The sequence below is a fragment of the Scardinius erythrophthalmus genome (assembly GCF_964197995.2).
Source record: "Scardinius erythrophthalmus genome assembly, chromosome: 9".
In the NCBI taxonomy this organism is placed as follows: domain Eukaryota; kingdom Metazoa; phylum Chordata; class Actinopteri; order Cypriniformes; family Leuciscidae; genus Scardinius; species Scardinius erythrophthalmus.
Window position 1 is genome coordinate 47,948,800 of NC_138229.1, and position 23,666 is coordinate 47,972,465.

Consider the following 23,666-nt stretch of genomic DNA (forward strand, 5'->3'; position numbering starts at 1 on the left):
GGCATCCTCTTTTAGACTCCTAACATCATTACAAGTGAATATTCTCAATTCTCAGTGCAAACATGTTTATTTTAAGACATTAAACTACTAAGGTGTAGAATTAATTAACAGACCTTGTTTTTGAATGGTACCACACATGTACTTTTATTCATTTAAAAGTGTTTTTACAGCTGAACATTTAAGAAAAGCATCCCTTCACAACAGCAGACGTGCCTTAATGATTTGTTTGTGTTCTGAACTAATACATTCATGTCCCCTGTACTGCCTTTCTCACTGCAGGTAATGTGCTTTAGTAGACGACCCTATTATATTGCTCTGTTGAGACACATTTGCTCCCGAGGGAAAACCATGACCTGAGGCTACAGCTGGGATCATGAATTTTTCCAGGGACCTGTATTTATTATGCATGAATGATTTTAAATGTCTTTTAAGGCCACACATTTGGGTGAAACTCTTGTCACATTCAGCACAGTGATACATCTTCACTTCGCTGTGAACAACCTCGTGGACTTTCAGCTGTGATGGCTGACTAAAAGCTTTTCCACACTGAGGACAGACAAAAGGCTTCTCACCGGAGTGAGTTTTTAAGTGAAGGTTAAGGTTTTGCTTCTGTGTAAAACATTTCCCACACTGCGGGCATGTAAAAGGCTTCTCATCAGCGTGAGTTCTCATGTGCATCCCAAGGCTTCCTTTCTGTCTGTAACTCTTCCCACATTGACTGCACGTGTAAGGCTTCTCTCCAGTGTGGATTCTTACGTGTTCTGTAAGGCTTCCGCTTTGTTTAAACCCTATTCCACAGTAACTGCATGTGAAAGGTCTTTCTCCAGTGTGAATCCTTGTGTGATCCCTAAGGCTTCCTTTACATGTGAAACTCTTTCCACACTGAAGGCAGGTGCATGATGGCCTTTTAGCTCCTGATCTTTGAGTTATTTTCTGTGAAACATTCTTTTTGGTCTTTGAGCGACTAGAAGATGTTCCTCTAGTTGTGATATTCTGAGATTTCTGATGTTCTTCCTCTTCACTCAGTTCTTCACTTTCCTCTTCACTCAGTTCTTCACTTTCCACTTCACTCAGTTCTTCACTTTCCTCTTCACTCAGTTCTTCACTTTCCACTTCACTCAGTTCTTCACTTTCCTCTTCACTTTCCACTTCCACTTTAATCAGATCTAAAAAGGAACAAATTAAATTAAATTTTTCAGAATTTTAATTCAATTGACAATGAATATGAAATGAGTGACCCCAGCATGCAGTTTGAAATTCAGGCAGAAATTCTTGATTTATCTAACAACACATGTGATTCTACAAGGTTTGTGAATTCAAGTGATGCGGTTCTCCGGTCTGAAAACTTTTAATTTTATAATGCCTATAGCTAAATATATTGGTCACTTAGAAGACTGAAACCAGTTTCATCTTAACCGCTTGATTTGTGATTTGTGAGATCCGATAGCCCAGAATGTGAAAAGTAGGCTTTTTTCATTCTTAAAGGTGGTATCAGTGATTTCAGGCCCAAAAATATTTTTATCACATTCATCTAATCTTTCCTAACGATCCGCTAGCTGCCCGCCCCATAAGCATGCCGTCAAAAAACCGCGTCTCTGTAGGCAGCCTAGGCTCTGAGATCTGCACACCAAAACAAATGGTTTCACCAAACACTCAAAACCAAAACAAATAGTGTTCCAACCAATCACCGACAGGGGGAAGGTGTTATGAGGTTTTGAGCCAGCTTTTTCTTCAGCTCCGACTTTGCGTGCAGCCGTGCACGAGCACAAAACCTCACAACACCCTCCCCCTGTCGGTGATTGGTTGGAACACTATTTGTTTTGGTTTTGAGTGTTTGGCTAAACCATTTGTTTTGGTGTGCAGATCTCAGAGCCTAGGCTGCCTACAGAGACACGGGTTTATGACGGCACGCTTATGGGGCGGGCAGCTAGCGGATCGTTAGGGAAAAAATATATATATATTTTTGGGCCTGAAATCACTGATACCACCTTTAACTTTTATTTCTAACAGGGAAGTTAGGCATTCAGGAAAGGGTTAACTGATAAAAAAAAAAGTGTACTGTAAAAAAGGGTTAACTGGACAAAACCATACTTTAAAAGTGTTCGAGAAATCAGAATAGTTAAGTTGTGGACTCACAATTTCAGAGGGCACTAATTAAATCAATCAATTAATCAAGTTAATAAATTGTTTTATAAATTGGGGAGATGACCACACAACATTTTCACCTGAATTTATGTTCTTACTGGCACATTCCAACAATGAATCCAAAAATGTATGAGGAAATCATGAACTATAAACCTCAAGGCACATACCAGTGTTGCCAGATTGGAAATGTCCAAGTATCGTACCAGAAGCTCAAAATTATCGTATTTGGAAGAAAATGATCGTACACGAGTGAAAATGACAGACTTCCCAACCTTTTTGGTTGGGGGGGGGGGGGGGTTGTTCGGTTCTGATTCGGGAGTATAGATAAAAGCCCGCCCGCACTTACAATTGATTGGTTGGGTCCTTACATGCGCTTCGTGAGGCACACTTGCGCACACACGCAAGGTCTCTCGCTCCCTCTCTCTACACGTTCTTCCCCCAGTAGAAGTAGAATCCACAGCTAGATCAATGAGAAGCCCTATTACAACGACCATCATTTGAAGTGTCACACAGTTCTGAAATTATCGTACATTATAGGATTTTTTCCATTATTGATCGTACATCGTACAGAGGTCAAAATTATCGTACAAATACGATAATTATCGTACATCTGGCAACACTGGCACATACCCACTTGGCATAAAAAAAAAAAGACCATAAATGTGTCATTCACAGACATTGCTCCAAATTCCAAATTGATGGCAAGTAATCTATTCTAAATTACAATTATTCTAGACAGTGAAGATAAGACGTGATACAAACAAAAAGCTCAAACTTGTCCATGGACTATAGCTTTCTTATAATTGACTTGCCTGCAACTAGAACATCAAAAATAACCTATCCTATCCTGACTTCAGGGTGGCGCAAGAGAGCGAGATGGACGTGTAGTGGTGTGTGCCTCACAGTCGATTTTAGAAAAATACCTCTGATCACTAGAAAAAAACATTAAAATCATCTAAACTCGAGTATGAGAGGACGGAGAATGCAAAGAAGTCTTAAAAGCGACAAGTAGATGAATAAAAATCAAGTAAACTCGGCTGTAGATACTAGGCATGGCGAAGATGGCGGCGAAGACGCAGCCTCAGGTAATGCTACTAACGCTAAAGTTACTGTTAACCAAAACCCTCTGCTCGAAAGTCTGGCGCTGCTGTCCAAAGAGCTAATGGACTTCAAGAAAGATATGAGACAGGACCTGGGTGAATTTAAAAATGATGTCATGTAAACTATGAAGGATGACCTCGTTGAATTCAAAGCTTTTGCAAGAGTTGCAGAGTCAAAACGCAAATATTACAGAGGCTCAAACACGGATAGCGGACCTGGAATTAGCCTGCTTGGAAAAAAAGATGCACTGATAACAGTCGTGAAACGAAACTCGGAGATGCAGGACAAGATAGTGGATTTGGAGTGTCGCTCTAGAAGAAATAATATCCGATTGTATGGTGTACCAGAAGTAAAAGAGGGAAAATCGGAACTATTGTAAGTGAACTATTCAAAACTTTGAAACTTATCCTTTATTACTTTATCGTTGAACAGCGCAAAGCATATGGGCCAATCAAAGCAGCCCTGAAAGAGAGGGGGATCCGATACCAGACACCCTATACGAAGATGCAAGTGCCCTGGGACTCAGGACTGCGGATCTATGGGAGGGCGGAAGAAGCGGCCCAGGACCTGATTAAACGTGGATTTCAGATGACGATGACCACGCCGAAGAGGAACGCTGCAAGAGCTGTAGAGGAACGTCTGAATGAGCTGTCACCGTGGAAACGCATCAACACTTCGGACAGAGCAGCTCAACGCGCAAGAGAGAGGCTTACAGAGTTCAGAAGAGACCTGCCACTACATAGTTAGAAAGATAGGTATGGCCCAGAGGAAGAATACATGAGGCTACAAATATTATCAAAATTAGCCTACGCCTTTTAATGATCTGATTCAGGGCAGGTTTTTCAGACAGGCTACCATGGGCCTGTGGAAACTCCCTTTCTGTTTGTTTTTGACTATTTCCATTTACAATTCCGAAGAAAAAAGAAAAAAAAGACTCATGACTTAATCCAAACAGTTTATGAAACCGACTGAGGAGCTGGCTTAAGCGCTATATGTTGGACATTTCTAGTGAAAATTAGTATTTTCTCATTACTAGAAAATGAGGCACCCCTCCCTCCTCCCACCAACAGGGACCATGGAGGATGGGAAAATCCATCCTTGTTTTTGGAAGTCGCAAACTTCTATGTTCAATTGATGTTCAATGGTTTCTTTACCTTTGTTATGTTGAGGTCTGGATTGCAATCTGTCATCAGTGGGAATGATAGAGAATAGCATTAAGATACTGTCATTGAATGTTAAAGGTCTTAATAATCCCATTAAAAGGCGGAAGGTAATGTCCAGGTTAAAGACAAATCTTAAATTATATATCTACAAGAAACACATTTGTCTGGGCAAGAATGTGAGAAACTTAAGAGGTTTGGTTATAACAATACATGTTATAGTTCTTTTCATCATGAGTGTAGAAGAGGGGGGAGGGGTGCCAAACCCATGATAATATAAGAAGAACCCTACATATTATCAGGGCTCCAAACTAACTTTTGTTACTAGGAGCGCGGTAGCCCCTGAAAAAAAATGTTGGAGCGCAAGCAGAAAATTTAGGGGCACACCTTAAATCAGCTTGCAATGCAATTATTCAAATTTCCCACAAAATAACTGTAATACTGACAAATTCTTTAATAATAACTAGACTTAACGTACAGATATTACAGTGTGCAGTTTTCATTTAAGTTCACAGGCTCCAGACTAGCATCTGAGGGCAGCGACACCGCAGACACTGGGTTCTGCACAGAGTATCTGGTGGCACTGGGACGGACAATAAAGCACTAAGCTTAATTTAGGGTGTAGATGAAATTAACTTTATTATCATTAATAATGTCTTAATATTAATTAAGCAGCAAAACGAGTGAAATTTTTTTTTTATTAGGGAGTCAAAATAGCCAATAAGCATCCTACTGTTTACAATGGTAATTTTTTTTTTTTTATTAGCGTTTCAAAAAAAAAAAAAAAAAAAAAGAAAAGAAAAAAGATTTTCCTACATCTTAAAATTTTTAGTTTTAGGACAATCTTTGAAGGATGAACAAAAAATGTGTTGGTCATCACATTAAAAATAACATATAATATAGTTTTGAAGTGCTGGAAAAAGATGTTTTCTTTCACAATACCATAGTTATGGTTAGAGTTCCTACATTAGCCTGAATCCATGGTGAATGTTGCTGATTTGTGGACTGAAAGCCTTCTGTAAGTGTTTCTCCTGGTTTCCACATCAGCGCTGTTTGATCTGATATCTATGGTTTAGAACAGAGAACTCTACAACGAGTCTTTCTCAATGATGTCTTGATGATGTTAATAAAATTCTGAGGCGAATTCATTGGATTTCTTCACTGGATCTCCAGAGTCTGGATCTCCAAGTAACAGTGTCGCTAGATCGAGATCAGCCCGCAACTGGCAAGTTCGCTGCGCTGTCTGTTGTTGGTCCAAATTAATCACGGTCACGGTCCGTGAAGCATAAATAAGTAGCGCACTTTCGTTCCGCTTTCATTTTTTTTGCATTCGCTGCTCTGCAACATTGTGGTCGCGCCAGCGCAACCTAAATAAATATCTGGTCGCACCGGCAGGAAAAATGGTCGCAGTCTGGAGCCCTGATTATTGAACATGTTAAGCATAACAATACTAGTGCAGCCTCAAGTGTTGACATTGAAAAGGCATTTGACTGCGTTAATTTGGCATTTCTTTACCAGACACTTAAAAAATTTGGATTGAATCAAAAAGCTGTTCAATGCATTAAGACACTTTATCAAAAGCCGACTGCAAGGATAAGAATTAATGGTAGTCTAACTGATAGAAAGATCTACCAGACAAGGTCGCAGCCTATCACCAACATTGTTCGCAATTTTTAACCCTCTGGAGTCTGAGGTGTTTTCTGGGCACTGGAGGTGTTCTGACATGCTCTGACATTTGTGCTTTTTTCAGTTATTTATAAACATGTTAATGGCAAAGGTGTAAATTCACTCTATATAGCACAAACAGGGCTACCAAAATATGTGATCACCATGCATGTATATTTTTTTATTTTTAAGAGAATAATGCTTATGCGTGGTTATTGAAAAAATAAAAAATGAAAGTTGCTGAAAGAAGACCTCAAAACTCATAATAAATATGCATGAATAAGACTTTTGAGAAATGGATGTTCTTCCTTCGAGTTCTGGCTTCAAAATTATGTGAAAATAGTCTTGCTTTATCGTTCAGATAAAACCATACATTGATTTAAATTGATGTAAAACAGGTTTTGTTTGGAAAGCCATTATGCGAGTGGGCGTGAACGAGGAGTGGTTTACACCTTGGAATACAAAATGTCCCACCCATTATGCATAATGACTCTGCATAATTAGCCATTCATTCAGGTGTGACACTGACTGAGCCACAATGCAAGGACAAAAAATTAGAAGACTTATATTGACCATTTAAGATTTTGCTTACATCTATCTTGTAAATATGTTTTGCTATTTTATTAAAAAGGTTACAATTACAACAATAATTAAAATTTCAACAATATTTCAAGTGTACTCTTTCTTTGTAAAAAAAAAAAAAGATTATAGGCCTACATTTTATGCCATCTATGTATTCATTAGTTTGAATATAGCCAAAATTGGAACAGCTAACATCTTAGTTGATGACTTTATTTTATATATATATAAAAATTGCTAAACAAAAGCTTATTTGATATATATATTCAGTATATTCTACAGTAAAAACTGTACTCAAATCTAGTCAACAAAATGTTGTCTTTCATATTTCGCCTGACTGTAACGTTGTTTTTATGAAATATTAGGGCATATAAAATTGCAGTTTAATACGTATTGCTTATACAAATAGCCTACATTTTATTTCAACATATTTCAGTCGATTTTTACTCATAGTAATACAGTTTGCTAAAACATCCTCATTCATTCACACACGCGATTTAAATTTAAACTGTCTTTTTGCGAGCTGTGGTAAACAGCGCGCATCTCTGCCGTTCATTCATCAAAAACAGAAACCCGATTCACGTGAGAAGAAAAAAAAACTTACAGTATTCCTCAGCTCGCTCCTCGATATACCCGCACTTCTGAGGTACTTTTTTCATTATTGTTATTGCTCACAGTGCTGCTGAGACGGTGTTAAAGTAATGATCTGAATAAACTGATATGTGGGCGTTCACAGGTTTGCTTGGATTGCCTCATTCATTTGCGTTTGAATAGCGTGCGCTCTCCGTAGGCGGAGTCACATTACATTTGAATTAGCTCTAATGAGGTCGACTGGAATCGCTCTCTTTTAATACAGATTTCACAAAATGAGAATATTTGTTTTTTATATAAATTACTTCATTTAAGAGAAGAGAATTCAAGCTTCATGCCTGTGTGTCTGAATGCCTGTTTGACTGAGTATTCGCTGAGTTATTGTTCATTTTCGGACGCGTTTCAGAATGGACGACACTGGCAGATAGAAGGCAGAACTTGCTTCGTGTTTATTTTTCTTTATTTGGCAAAAAGCACAACACTTTGTTTTTATTGTGAGTATACACAAAAATAATACACATTTAACAGAATCGATTGATGTACAAAACAAGCCTAAAAGATAAAAATTAATATTTTTATTTTATTATTTTTTTGCACTCATACGGAAAAAAACGAGCCTATCGCGCCGGCGCGATAGCCGACCTCAGGGGGTTAATAGAGCCCCTGGCACAAGCAAGTAGGCAGAATACAGATCTGAAAGAGATAAGGGTTGGGAATGAAGACCACATCATAGAAGGACCCAGACACATGCCTTCCCATATTAATTAATATTAGCGTTTGGTTTCTACTCAGGATACAAGTTAAACTTGGCTAAAACACAGATCTTACCATTTAACTATCTACCATCCAAAAATATACAACAAAAAAATATAATCTCAACTGGAATGCAGCTACAGTGAAATACCTTGGGGTTAACCTTAACAAGAGGAAAGGATGATCTATATGAAGCCAACTATGTTAGTGGATAAATCCATCAGAAATGATGTAGAGAGGTGGAACGTCCTTTCTTTGGACTTTAGTTCCCGGATAGAGACTATAAACATGAATATCCTCCCTCGACGACTCTACCTGTTCCAATCACTGCCTATTGAGATAAAGTTATCTCTAGGTTTATATGGAGTGGCCAAAGGCCAAGAATCAAGTATGAAACTTTACAGCTTGGAAAACAAAGGAGGTATGGCACTACCAAATCTTAAGGAATACTTTCATGCAGCTCAACTTAGACCTGTAGTCTGCTGGTGTGCTGAGGATCACGAGGCTAAACGGAAAAACCTAGAGCTGAATGTACAGGGGAGGGAAATTCAAGTCTTACTGGGGATGAAGGGGAAGCTAAGGATTTATTTAAACAGATAGATGCTATCACCCAGTTTTCACTAAAATTGTGGTACAGCATAATACGCAAATATAAATTAGAGGCAGATCTCCCTCTACTTAGATGGGTAGCTTATGACAGACACTTCACCTCGAATACTCTTGACCAGAGATTCCAACAATGGACACCGAGTGGAATAACAGCACTGTGTACAGTAACGAAGGATGAGAGTTTTACGAGATTTCAAGAGATGAAACAGATCTTCACATTGTATAACCGGGATGATTTCAGATACTTACAATTAAGGGATTTTTATGTGAAGGAAGTTAAACCAAAAGTAAACCTGGGAAAAAAATGGTATAATTAGAACTAGCCTATAATAGGAATATACAACTCAAGGAAGTACAGAGTAATATCTACATTATACCAGCAACTGATGGAGAGGAAGGGACATGCAACATCATACGTCAAGCAGAAGTGGGGAAACCAGCTAGGTATGAATATTTCTGGGGAAGACTAGTTACATATTGTGTAGAATACACAACAATCTACCACATCGCTGCGTATATGGAGGGAGTTCTGTTGGAAAAAAGTAATAAAATGTTTCATTACACCTAAAATTAAGAGCAAGTTTCTGTCAGTGCCCCAACCATGTTGGAGACAGTGTGGAGCGGTAAATGTAAACCATTCGCATGTCTTTTGGCTCTGCCCTGTCATTACACAGTTTTGGGAGGATGTTCACTTGGTTATTGTTAAAATCCTGGGTTATGATACAGTGCTGTATTTTTATGTAATATGAAAGGAATCAATGTGTCGAGAGAAGACCGATACCTGTTTAAAATTCTGTTAGCAACTTGTAAAAAGGCCATTACAAAAAGATGGTACAAACCGGACCCACCAACACGAGACGAATGGCTGAAACTAGTGTCTGAAATAAGTGTAATGGAGTGGCTGACTCATGAGATAAGAGTTCAAGAGGATCAATGTGCAAATAAATGTGGGAAATGGACTGTATTCGAGGACGAGGTCTGAAGTACTGATGTATCATTCAACAAATTGTAATGTTAAGGCATTCCAGATTGTTCATGAGTTTTTGTTAGTTGGTTTGTTAGTTTGGTTGCTTTTGTATATATGTGATAAAACTATAAAGAGGTTGTTGGACAAAAAGAGGCCAACCAAATATCCACAGAGTTCCCTGCCGGCCCACACGGAGCACACTGCGGAACGGGAACAACAAAGCTGGCCATTTCAGCGAGGCTCTGCTGGCCTGGGATGGGGGTGGACATCGATAAATGGGTAGCCTACATACTAAATTATTCCCCTTTAACTTTGCTGTGAAACATACAAATGGATCATGTTTTGAAATGCATTTCTCATGTGCTTGTTTCTGAACATCAGGTTTTGCAGTGTGCCTGATGCCAATTTAGCAGGAGCTTGTACAAGTACATCCCAATATGTGTAAGCTTGTCCACAGATGTGCATGGGTTTTGAGACTGGTATTTCGTGACTTCACATAATGTAAATGTATTTATTGTGCTATTTTGATTCAAAGGTGGATACGCCTCTGGAACTGCTAGGCATGGATTTAGTGGGGAAAGTCACCAAAATCAATGAGTACATCTGTGTCCTCGTTGACTATAACACTAAAGGGTCCGAGGCATATGCAGTTCCACATAAATCTGCAGATGTTGTCTCGCGCTGCATTATTACTTTTTCCTACAGGTTTGGAGCACCAAAGAGATACTCACTGACCAAGGCACTTAGTTTGTAAACCAGGTTTGTAGTTTGTTAAATTAAAATAATTTCAAGAATGTAATGGTTTCACACGTTTTTGTTTTTTGTAGATTAATGTTAATGTATGTTTAGCAGACAGATCAGTGAAGAGCTCTGTGCCTTCCTCAATGTGGAGAGAAGCCTCTGTGCCCCATGCCATGCGCACACTAACAGGCTTGTGGAAATCTAAATGAAACCATTAAGAGATGAACCTTCATTAATGGGTTGCTTTGTGGGAATGCAATAGGGCTGGGCAAAAAAAAAGATTTTTCGATTAATCGTTTTTTAAAAATGTGGTCGATTCAAAATCAATTCTCAAAGGCCATGAATCGATTTCTTTTTCCATATTTATTTCCGCACACATTGAACATAAGATTAACGTTAATCTGATTACTAGTCTTCTCCACTAGATGTCACCCTCTTATTTGCCTTGTGAAGCAAAACATTAGTCTGTCCCTACAGTCAGCGGACAGAGTGGCCCTCACATGTGACGTCGTTGGACATCAAGACACCAGATGACTGGGTTCTCATTTCAAACGTGTTGCAGACCAGAGCTATGCAGGATAGTCACACAGGGGCAAATACATGTGCATTGCTTTCAGATGCGTTGGAAGAGTGGGGGCTTACTGAGAAAGACCCGATCATTGTGACCGACAACGCTACCAAAATGATACGTGCCGTGGAGATGATGGAGCTGCTCCATATCGGCTGCTTTGCTCACACAATAAATCTAGCGTCGCAATCTGCGCTGAAACTTCCGGCCATCTCTCGGCTGCTGGGTCGAGTTAGGCGCGCAGTGACATTCTTTCACAGGAGCAACAGATGCTACTGAACTTGCCCTGTCGCAGACTTAAAATTGACGTGGTGACCAGGTGGAACGGCGCGCTGGACATGAATGTATTCATCATGTATAAATTTCTTCTGTTGAACACAAAAGTTGACTTCCATAATATTGGGGGGAAAAAAGTCATTTTGAGACCAAAAACAGTTTGGTTCCCCATATTCTTCAAAAAATCTTCTTTGTTTTTGTTCAGCAGAAGAAAAAAAATGTATTATACATGACGAATACATACATAAATGATGACATAATTTTTTATTTTTGGGTGAACTATCACCAATAAGCCAGTACTAGTTGTCCTACATTGTTCATAGGCTTGCAGCCTCCATGTTACAGCTAATTTTGTACGATTTCATGATTATTTTATCTTAAAAATGAAATAACCTGATCCTGTTTGATCGAGGAATGCGACTGTTCTGACTTTTTTCAGCATACACTTTTCATCTTGCATCAAAATTGTATTGTATTTATTTAACATAATTGTATGCATTTGAAAATTAGAGATGGGTTCTGTTTTAATGTACCCAAGTGCACCTAAAATAAAAGAGTTTAATATACAGGTTTGTGGCTCTTAATTTCTTTTTATTAATTAGCCACTTGTAAACTTATGTTCACTGTTCTTTTTTTATAAATATAGTATTTGTATTAAATCTACATTCATTGAGTTGAATCGAGAATCGAGTATAGAAAATCGAATCGAGATCAAAAATTGAATCGAGAATCGAAAATTGAATCGAAATCGAATTGGAACATCTGAATCGATACCCAGCCCTAGAATGCAATATTCAGGGAAATATTGGTGTAATCTGCAGAGATGGGGGACTCGAGTCACATGACTTGACTCGAGTCAGACTCGAGTCACAAATTTAAGGACTTGAGACTTGCTTGACTAAATTAAGAAAATGACTCGACTTGACTTTGACTTGAGATCCAATGACTCGAGACTTGACTTGACTTGAACTGTATGACTCGAGAATGACTTGATATACATTTTTATATAAATCATCGCAACATCAATTGATGAACAAAATGAAAGCAACGGAACAATTGACATCAGTCATCAGATTCTGCGCGATTGCGTGACGCTGCACAAGCCCAGAAAAAAACATACATCGCGGTGAGCTCTGAAGACTCAAATTTCATCATTTAATGTTTTTTAGTATTATTATTACTTTTTATTAATATTCATAATCAGTAGTATTATGTATCTCTTTTATTACTTTTTATATACATTCATAATTGTTTGTACTCAATGTATTTTGTGAGAAAGGGAGAAAGGGAGACTTTGGACTGAAGTGTGTGCTGAGTTGGAGACTGGAATGTATATGTAGTCTATACATTCCTATGTTAATGGAAACCATATGTTCTTCTGCTGAATGTATGTGTTCCTATGGTGATGTTTTTTTCTTTGGTCAGTGGTATAAAGACCAAGCCTTTTGTCCGAAAATCAGGAAGAGATGGAAATGTAGGAAAGATGACTGAGAAGCTGAATTAGATCTTCGCTTAGTCCATTGTCTCTCACTCCTATGTTTTATAAACCAAATAAATAAGAGATCTCTTGGCAAAATCACAGGTGTCTGTTTCCATGAAATTAAACAACGGGAAAGCCAGATTTTTAAATCAACAAGCTTGCGCTAAATACAAAAGCATCTCCCAGCATCCTTTCTTTTTGGATATAAACACTAGAAATGTTTTGCACTAGACACTAGAAATTCTTCTAGAAACTAGAAGATTTGCTGTACGCATAATAACATGTAAGGGATATCGGACGACCATCACAACCTCGAACAGTCGAACTTCATTCACCATGTCTCAAAAACAGCATGCCTCTTTATACACAATTATGTTTTCAAATGTAGCTTATGTTGTCAATATTCAAATGATAATTAATGATGGCATATGTTTTGTATAACATTTGCCACATTTCTTTCCAATCATGCTTTAAAGCCAAATATGTCGTTCTTTCCAATGACAAAAAACAACACAGAAAACTGTTAATGTTTTGTTGTGTTTTATGTTTCTCTTAAAGCAGGGTTAGATGTTATCAGGGAAAAAAAAATGCCAGCAGAATTAATATGCACCCAAAATTCAAAATGTGGTGGAAAAATTGCCCTAGTATGAGTTATTTTTATAATTAGCCTATAACATATGATATTAAAAAAATATTTCCAGAATATTGGCGCGATTGCAAATGTGATAATGATTTTATAAAACGTTCAGTACACAAAGAGTGAATATTGAGATGTGACATTTTAGACATATTTCAAATATTCTGTTTTTGCTCTATTTCTCCAATGACAATAGTTCCAAACAAGCCACAGAAAGAGTTACGCGTATCTGTGATTCAGTGACCTATAGTTGATTAGTTCCAGAACGAATCTGCCGTTTTGAACAAATCAGTTGAATGAATGCTTCTATGACTCGTACATTAAGATGGTGATTTGGCGCCACCTATTGGTGGTTTTAACTTCATAATTAAAAATATATAACTTATAAAGGGGATGCCAGTTTGAAGAATGCCTTTGGTGGCATAGGAACCATTATACTTGAATTGTGAATTGTTTAATACCTTTTAATGGTCTACTGCTATGTTTGAGGCATATTTATTTTTTCATGCTTTAATGTTGGCCTAATTTCAGTTACATTTACATTTTAGGCTATGTAGTTTGAATTTTTTTTTGTAACCACTCAGCTGTATGTGGAAATGCATATTTAAAAAAAAAATGTTGCAAATAAAACCATAGTCCACAACTTCTGTAGTTTTAACTTATTGTAATATATAAATTCAGTGAAATCATCAAACGTTTGAATGACTTGCCAGTGACTTGTGACCCAAGCTACGACTTGACTTGACTTGCTTGACATAAAGCAGTGACTTGACTTGACTTTCACAAAATTGACTTGGACTTGCTTGAGACTTGAAGGTTAAGACTTGAGACTTGCTTGTGACTTGCACATGTGTGACTTACTCCCACCTAATCTGTATAAAATGTGCATTTCTCTCTATAGGCGCGTTCACTAAATTTGGACATATTTGTGTAATTATATTTATTAAACGTGTAGAATACTTTCCAAACCATTACATATAGTATTATAAATGTTACATATAGTATTATAAATTAAGACATTCATGATATACAGCCTATATAAAAAATAAAAACATTAATAACTTTTGAAATCAGTTTTCCCGTAAGCGGGAATGGAAGACCCGGAGTGGACTCCGAGCGGAGTGATTACAGAGCGCTTAGAGTTCAGAGAGGAACGTGCTTTAGCTCCACTCCAGGCTTTATCCCCCTCAGCAGGGTGAACACACCTCGTCTTTCCCTGATTTAAGACCTATTAAGGCTACATCTCAGGGGGGTAATCTATCAGCCGGAAACTGAAGCTTCCCCGGGTGCCGCCATTGATTAGCGGACCATCACCTGCTGTTAGCATCCCATTGACTCCCATTCATTTTGGCGTCACTTTGACAGCGAATAACTTTACATCTGAGGCGTTTAAAGACTCCATTTGTCCATTATTTATTTCTAAAGAAACACGACAATGTATAAAAGGCTCCATTACCTTGTATCTTACGTTATGGCCCCGTAGAAGCAGTTTTTGTAAAAATAGGCTAACGATTGCGTCATACCAACGCGACTCTCTGTAGAGAGATTACCGTATGGACGGGAGGAGAAGCTCGCGGGCAATCGGGGGGGCCGTAGAGGCAAAATGACAAAGTAATTAATCAGAATACTTAGCAAAAGTTGCTCCTGTTCCTAGCTCATGGACAGCTCCTACTCACGCTCTCCGTCTCTGAGGGATTCGGAAGGTGTGGTTCAGATTTCTCTCGGCACATCTACGTCGTCAAGCTCAGTGTGAGTCTGCGCAGTCGCTCAGCCCAGGGCTCCAGACTAACTTTTTTTATTAGGAGCGCTGTAGCCCCTGACTTAAAATTTTAGGAGCGCAAGCAGAAAATTTAGGGGCACACCTTCACATTTTCCCCCTAAATAACTATTACAGACAAATGCTTTGATAATAAATAGATTAAGCGTACAGAAATTATGGTGCAGTTTTATTTTAAGATCACAGGGCTCCAGACTAACATCTGAGGGCCGCGGCTCTAAGTTCTACAGAAAGTGTTTGGTAGCACTGTGGGATGACAAAGCACTGAGCTAAATTTGTGGTGTATAGATAAAGTTAAATTTAATTATTATCCTTCATAATGTCTTAATATTATTTCAAAAGCAAAATGAGTGACAAAATAGATATTAGGGAGTGAAAATAGCCAATAAGCACCCTCAGCAGCTGTTTACAATGGTAATTTAGTCTTCTTTTAAAAAAAAATAAGTGTGAGTTTTCCTACTTCTTGAAACTTTCAGTTTTATAAATAGAGACAATCTTTAAAGGATGAACAAAAATGTTTTGGTCGACACATTAAAAACAACAACATTTTAATAGGATATAGTTTTGAAGTGCTGTAAAAAGATGTGTAGGCTACTTTCATAACCACAGTATACCATAGTTATAGTTATGCCTGGTTCAGAATACGCTATTTTTTTGTCTGTTACTATAGTCAATGTATCAGATTACACGATTTCGACTCCTAAAAATCTTGTCATGTCCTGGACAAGAAACATTGTCAGACTACACATTGCTTTACGACCAGTCATCTCGAGCCGTCTCACACACATATTCACTCGCACATGTACACACGCACTCACTCACATACACGCACATAGACTAACGCACGCACACACTCACTCGCGCACACACTCTCTCACTCTCTCTCGCTCGCTCGCTCGCTCACTCACTCACGGTGCGTGTCCACTACAGCGGCAAAAGTCCGCTCAGTGCCGCTGGCAACGCTGTAACGTCTCCGCTTTGGGGTGTGTCTGTTGCGAGTGTGTTTAATCTATGTTTTTTACAACACACGTACAATATAATCATCAGAGATGCACGCCATTACATTTAGAAATAGGCAAGCTTTGTTTCCAAATGCACCAAGCAAAGATATCCTTTCAATTTTATAAACTTTTATTAACCCAGCCAATATAATCACAATGAACACATCCAAAATAAAATCTTTAGCATATATAACAACTGCAAAGCGTCTAATTTGTAAACAAAATGATTTACGCACTAAATCCAGCATTAACTCCGGCACAATTTGCATATTTTTAAACTCTCGAAACAGATGTCACATCACGAACCTCACAGCAATTGGCTGCCGACTGCGTTTTTCGCTTGATATTTGCATAAAGTCAAAAACTGCCCAACCTTTTTGACGCTCTCGGTCGCTCTCAACGCTTTCTCCGGTCCGCTGGCAATCCCAAAATGCACTGCGCGAGCGTGAAGCTCAACTTCCATAGGAATGAATTGAAAACGCTCGCTCCGCTCCGCTCGCAACGCGCCAGTGGACACGCACCGTCACTTGCGCGCGGGCGCACACACACACACACACACACACACACACACTCATTCACTCACTCGCGCGCACACACACACTCATTCACTCGGAACCCTTCATGGAGGACCGTTAAAAAATTAAACATGCTAGTCTTCTTGTCGTGATGTCGTAAACAAAGCATCGCAGACGCGACGTCGGTTGTCGCCCACTTTGAACGAGATGAAATTTACTGGTCGCACATGTGCGACTGGATGTAAAATTTAGTCGCACACTCTCAAATTTTGGTCGCAAAATGCGACCATTTGGTCGCAGTCTGGAGCCCTGGCTCAGCCATCAGGAAGAAGTGCTTCTACTTGACTTCACTTGTCTCCGTTGAATCCTATGGGGTCGCTGTGTCCAGTTTATATCTACTGTCTACGCTACGTCTACATTAATCCGGATACATTTGAAAACATAACAGGCACAATACTGGTATAAACATGAATATCATTTGGTACAATATGCGTCACATGACTAAACTTACGTCATCGTGTTTAAACACCACCGGTGTTACAATATATTCGGTTCCTGAAATATCTGGTTCCAGTGGGCGGAGCTATCACGAATATCCACGAGACCATAGCGTGGGCGGGGCGAGGGGGCAGAAGTTATTAGCGTGAGCGCCTCAGATCGCATTTTGTCCTAAACTACTCCTAACTGTTCGTTTCTCACGAATGACTGAGATCAAGCTTTTTAAATGTCTATTATTGCATGTTTAAAGGGGTCATATAATGGAACATGCACTTTTACAAGTTGATTGCACTGAAATGTGTGTTGGCAGTGCCTGTACACAACCATCATAAAATGATAATCCATCCAGTGGTTTTTTTTTTAATCTTCTTATATGTTTTCCCCTCTCTTAAATCAAGCCGTTCGACCGTGTGACATCACACAGTCGGACGCCCCTCCCACGATTGTTGATTGACAGCAGCATTTCAACACAGACCCGCCCTCGCTCGTGAGCGAGCTGTCAATCATAGTCCGCGCGTCATTGTTGATACTGGAGCGCTGTCTGTGAGCAGAATGGCGTCTCAGTGATTGTGGTGTTCTGTTCTCGGGTGTAATAACGAACACAGAATCATTTTGATGTTCCTAAATCCGAACCGCTGAAGACGCAGTGGCTGAGTTTGTTTTCGAAGGGAATATTCCCCACGATCAACGTCAATGCTTTCATGTTTGTGCGAATCATTTCACACACCAGACTGCTTTACAAGCGAGGGTCAGTATAAAGCTGGTTCTGCTAAGAAGCTCCTGAAAAAAGGATCGGTACCAACTATTCGTGTTCCTGCTGAACCTCCAGAAGAAGAAGTGAGTGTAACGTTTTATTAACCTTTATATTAATATTTATATTAATCTTTGCAAATCTCTTGCTGCACGCTTCACGATGAATGCATCTAAGGTTTACACTCAGGGTACATTACGGCATGTTTTCTATGTACGACGTTCTCAATATAATTCATAATCCCACGTTTATAATGAACAACACTTTATGGTTATTGTGTTACAAACGGTGTACGCACAGAACAGAGGGGCGGGGTCAGCAAAGCTCATTATCATTTAAAGACACATGCACTGAAACGGCGTTCTGAAAACAGAGCTGTTTTTGACCAGATAAAATTAGTGTTTTCTTACAATACTAATGAGAATTTTTAATTAAAGTATATTACAAACTTTTAATTTAGACCCTAAAGAATCATATTAGCTTGTACAAAAAGGGCATTATATGACCCCTTTAAATAAATATTTACAAATATATTCTTGTGTTTTGATTCTGTCTCCCAAAGTTGTCTGTAGGCTATTATTGAAATAGCTTTTATATTATAGAATGATGGCTCAAGACAGCATAGGCTACTTGGAGTTGCATGCTATGTTGCTTTACACGCAACTGAAAATCTTTTTGATGCACAGCTGTCGAAGGTTATCATAAATGTTAAGCTTCAGCTGCTTTAAAGGGGTAGTTCACCCAAAAATGAAAATGCTGTCCTCATTTACTCTCCCATTGACTTCCATAGTATTTTTTTTTCCTACTATGGAAGTCAATGGGGTCCATCAGTCGTTTGGTTACCGACTTTCTTCAAAATATCTTCTTTTGTGATCAGCAGAAGAATGAAAGTCATACAGGTTTGGAACAACATGAGGGAGAATAAATGAGGACAGCATTTTCATTTTTGGGTGAACTACCCCTTTAACAGTTGTTTTCTCTAGCAATGCTTAGAACATTGGTCAAATTAAGTGATAATTATTTCAATTGTATTGATGTATAAATTGCAAGGTCCAACTAAAGTAATGTTATACTCAGTTTGTGCAATTTGTAGTTTCGAATGTACCATTCCAAAGGTAAGTGCACTTAATTGTAATAAAACAGAGACAAAACTCTAGCAAATTGATTCTTTAATTTTGTTTTTTATTTGGCACTGCCATATTTCAAAATTTCTGTCATTGATATCATGCATGGGAGTACAAAATAAAGGGTGTTTGCATCTAGGGCAAATAAAAACCTCACTGTATAATTTAGTATAAGACCTCATCTAAAAGTAGTATGTTTTGATCATGAAGAGACAGAGAAATCACTAAGTGTTACTTAACTCACCTCTCATTGTGAAGTTCTGTGCCCTTCAGAGAAGGACATATCTTTCATTTCTTTAGAAACACTGAGCAACCTTTCCAGATTTGTTCAATTCATTTCATCAAGGTTTTGAAGCTTTTCCTTATCTATATTGACAGCCAAAATGACAAATTCAACAAAGATGGGTAGGTTTATTTATATGAATTGTGGTTAAGACTCACCATAGCTAATTGGATGTTGAATGCTTCACAAACTACATGTACTGAACCAATTATGTATTGGCCAAAGCTGTGTACAATAGTAAAGTGCACAGAAACAGAGGTCAGAAAAGAAGTTTCTCAGGTGTGGTGGGTCATGGACATATAATTAAAAAGTATTCTCATTTAAAGAATATAATATATATATATATATAATTTTTATAATATAAAACAATATGCATAAAAGTATCTACCCATCCTAAATATGATCTAGACTGTTTAAAATTGATAAACAAAAACATCTGCCTTTAAGTTACTTAAAGTTTAAAAAAAAAAGTTACTTTTATAGTAAGATACAGTGTCTTAAAATTACATATTTTATTCATATTCATCTGTAAAAACGAGAATGTTAAACAAGAGAAAAACATGGGATCAAGGACAAAATTAATACAGCAGGACTAATAAAATATTTACTATATTATTCAAATATGTATTTATAAATATACCTTTCCTTAATTTGCTGGTATACCCATGCCTTCTACACCAGATGACATAAGAATGATAACATTACTAAACTGATCAGATGTAGGCCTATTTTTATGCTTAATGGTTAGTTATTATTATCAATTAATTTGACCACTGTTCTAAAGCGCTGCTGGAGAAAACAACTGTTAATGCATCTGAAGCTTAACATTTATGATAACCTTTGATGAAGTAAAGGTTGTGTATGAAAAAGATGTTCAGTTCTTATGTTGTCTTGAGCTATCAGCCTATAATTTAAAGGCTATTTTAATAATATGCAGACAAATTTGGGAGACAGAATAAAAACACAAAAATAGATTTACCAATATGCACATTTTGGGACTTCAACGTTGTGGACCCCATAGCTTCACATTATAACCACTGAAAGATGTAAGACATTTTCTAAAATAGGCTAACTGAAAATGTGTTCGTCTGAAAAAAGATAGACATATGCATCTCGAACGGCTTGTCGGTGAGTCAATCATGGGTTAAATATCATTTTTGGCCGAACTATCCCTTTAAACTCATTTACTCCACCCGAACGATGAATATTCAGCATATTCAGAGGCACGAGAGCGTGTGTGGCCGTTGGTTGTTACTGTAATGATTTTGTTTAACGGTGACCCTAAAGTATAATTGTTATTAAACAATGTCTGTTCAAAAATTTTAGATTGTTGAACAACTGTACTTAGTCGTCTTAAATCTGAAGTAAAAATGAAGTAGTTCTTTGTGCAACGATAAAAAAAGCAAATAGTTTCAGTTGTCATGAACAAAACAGCCCCAGACCCTTCAGGGATAAACCACAGAGTGAGCTGACGCTTCACAGTAAAGCTAGTCTAGTCCAGAGCATATACTGCATCCAGAGTTTATGCTAAACTCATTTAAAAGACTGTTCAAATGAAATCTTTAAAGTTTGAATACATTCATATCTTCTATTTATCTCCTTAGAAGACTTATGGATGATGTAAATGATTTTGCGTAAATTTAACCTAAGGTATTATTTTTACTAAACAGCGTCAAAAACTTTAGATTGTTGAAAAACTGCGCTCAGTCGTCTTAGATCTTAGATCTTTTGTCCATACAACATGTTGTCAACGTTTGTCACAACGTGTTGTTTTTAAGGAATCCGAGGACTTCTAGACTAAGCTGCATCATTTGGAAAATCCCCTCACACTCACACATGTTTCAGAGACGTGCCTCTGTGGTCCGTGGCGCAGCGCATCCAGGCACGGGATGGGAATGGTTGCCACCTCGTGGCTCGGAGTTGATACAACATCCTATTCACAGCGAATTGAGCGAATATTTAATTTTACTCGTCTTAATTCAAAGCATGATCTTACTGGTAGCTATGATCTATTACACGTATAAGATCATTTTTACTTGTATCTCCCGAACTATCCTTAATCAGTGCGGAAACACACTTTACTGAGGATATACTCTCGGTTATCTGCTCTAAATATATGTAGAAGTGTAAATCCGGTGTTTAAAATCTGTCTGGCCACATGAACAGACTCTGGGGAGAGCTATCGCAGGAAGCATGACCTCTGACCTCCTCCATTCTGGAGGCTTTTTTGTTAAAGATTCCTCCCATCTAGCAGTGGCATGCTTCCTGCTAGCTCACACACACACACACACACACACACACACACACACACACACACACACACACGCCCTATGTTTTGAGACGATGCTTTGAGAGACTCATTGCACTTTTTTCTAACTCCATTTTATTCAAACTTCTTGTGTGAGGTTTTAGTAAGCTATTTTATATTCTTTTAAAAGAACTGAATGTTTTTCAACGTTTGTGAGAGATAAACTTCCACAGTTTTCCCTTATCAGTTTCACAGTACAGACACACACACACACACACTACATATACGCTCAGGAATATGGAGGAGTAGCCTATCCTGTGATACACACTTCAAAAGACTTCAACACTTTCTGTCAGATACCATGAATTATTATTATTATAACAACTACTTCAAACGATCAACACTTTCTGTCAAAACTACATGATCAAGGGCGAGTCGGGTCAAAGGTTAACCCTTGATCCTGTGCCGAAGGGGTCTGCTTACGAGGACGGTGGTAATGCAATAGATTTTGATGGTATGAATGGTATGTTTTGCAGGACCTTCAACAAGTGTTCGTCTCCAAAGGACTTCAGATGATGAATCTAACAATTAATGAAATAAAATTTGGTATTTTTCGCAATGATCACAGTGATTTTGGCATTAACAACGTAATTTTGTTAAGTAAACATTTCATACATAGCCTAAATGTCGTTTTTTCAAGACAAAATGGAGGAATGAGCTGAAACTTTTTTATAACTCTTTATTATTGATTAATAACAAGAATGCAGAGAACCTGGCTTCTTTTATAAACAATCTTATTGAATAATTGGCTTTTTGATTCATTTTCTTTGAATATGTAAATGCCATTTTTGCCATTTATAACATGCTCTTGTTCTTCTGTCTTCTGAACTTCGTTCAACTTTATTACCTGTTTGAAATAAACACTCCATAAAACAAAACGAGGCGCTCGCGCTGATAACTCCCCCCTCGCCCCGCCCACGCTATGGTCTCGAGGATATCCGCGATAGCTCCGCCCACTGGAACCAGATATTTTTTTATGAACCGAATATATTGTAACACCGGTTTCTCAGTCCACACTACAACCTATTTTAATACAGTCTATGACTACAACGCGAAGACGGCGTTTTCAGATGTATCCACTTCGGAGTGCGTTTTCAAAAAGCTAGTTTTCATTAACAGAAACGCGTCTCAGTGTGGACGGACGGAGAGAAAAATATTACACCATTTGAGAAATGCAAGCATATACAGCCTTACAATTATGAAAAGTGAATTTAAGACAAGGGCAGGAGGGAACCCTGCAATAAACGGAAATCCGTCATAGCGACGGAGAACTTTAATCCCTGTAAACACACACACACACACACACACACACACAGTTAGTCACTATCGTTACTGAAGAAAGATCACGAACCTCTTTGTTCCTCAGTGTCTTCATCTCTCACTCCTTCACTCATGTCTTCACACTCCTCTTTAATAAACTCCATCATCATCATCTCAGCAGGAGACTCGCTCTTTTTCTCCAGTGTGTGTGTGTGTGTGTGTGTGTGTGTGTGGTGATCAGGAGGATCTGATCTGTGTTTTTACCGACGAACTGAAGCTCTGATGAATGGACACTGTCCGGGCTTCAGTGTGTGTGTGTGTGTGTGTGTGTGTGTGTGGAATGTTTATGACGGTCATCAGTCAAACACTGCTCTGTAATCTCTGTGTTAGAGGAGCGTTGGAATTGTGTGTGTGTGTGCGTGCTGATGGGGGAGGAAACCAAGACTTCCCCGTGTGTGTGTGTGTGTGAGAGAGAGAGAGAGAGAGAGAGAGAGAGAGAGAGAGAGAGAGAGAGCTGACACTGCGGTCAAGCCAGCCGCCACCTCGAAATGAGCGGTAAACTAGCCGCCCCTATATTTCACAGTGCGCGTATACACCGGCTATTACGGTAAGACCGTCAGAACTAAAAACAGGTAATATTTCGGCGAAGGCAATTTCACATTCATTTAGGCTGAGTCCCAGTTCGCCTACTTATACTACGACCTAAAAGTATGTACTTTTTTTGTGAGGAAAAAGTACATCGTTATGGTTTTGAGTGTGTAGCAAAAGAGTATGCACGTTCTGGGACATACTTCGATGACGTCATTTAACTTTTTTTTTTTTTTTTTAGAATTCAATTAACAAACATACAAACATCACAGTTCGTAAACAAATAGTA

At 38.4% G+C, this 23,666-nt stretch overlaps 1 protein-coding gene across 1 annotated transcript; it reads right to left on the reverse strand.

The window, feature by feature from the left end:
* Positions 1-50: 50 nt before the first annotated feature.
* LOC308696322 (uncharacterized protein) lies at positions 51-23,334 on the reverse strand. The gene is made up of 2 exons (XM_081374898.1): positions 22,881-23,334; positions 51-1,166 (listed from the first exon to the last, which is right to left on the reverse strand). Exons 1-2 carry the CDS (start codon positions 22,960-22,962, stop codon positions 271-273), a joined length of 978 nt encoding a protein of 325 aa, XP_081231024.1. The 5' UTR covers positions 22,963-23,334; the 3' UTR covers positions 51-270.
* Positions 23,335-23,666: the final 332 nt, after the last annotated feature.

Excerpts from the sequence above, each read along its gene's own strand:
- LOC308696322 (XM_081374898.1), bottom strand. The coding sequence starts at position 22,962 with ATGATGATGATGGAGTTTATTAAAGAGGAGTGTGAAGACATGAGTGAA. Across the intron at positions 1,167-22,880 it reads AGACACTGAGGAACAAAGAG|ATCTGATTAAAGTGGAAGTG; the intron begins GTTCGTGATCTT and ends GTTCCTTTTTAG.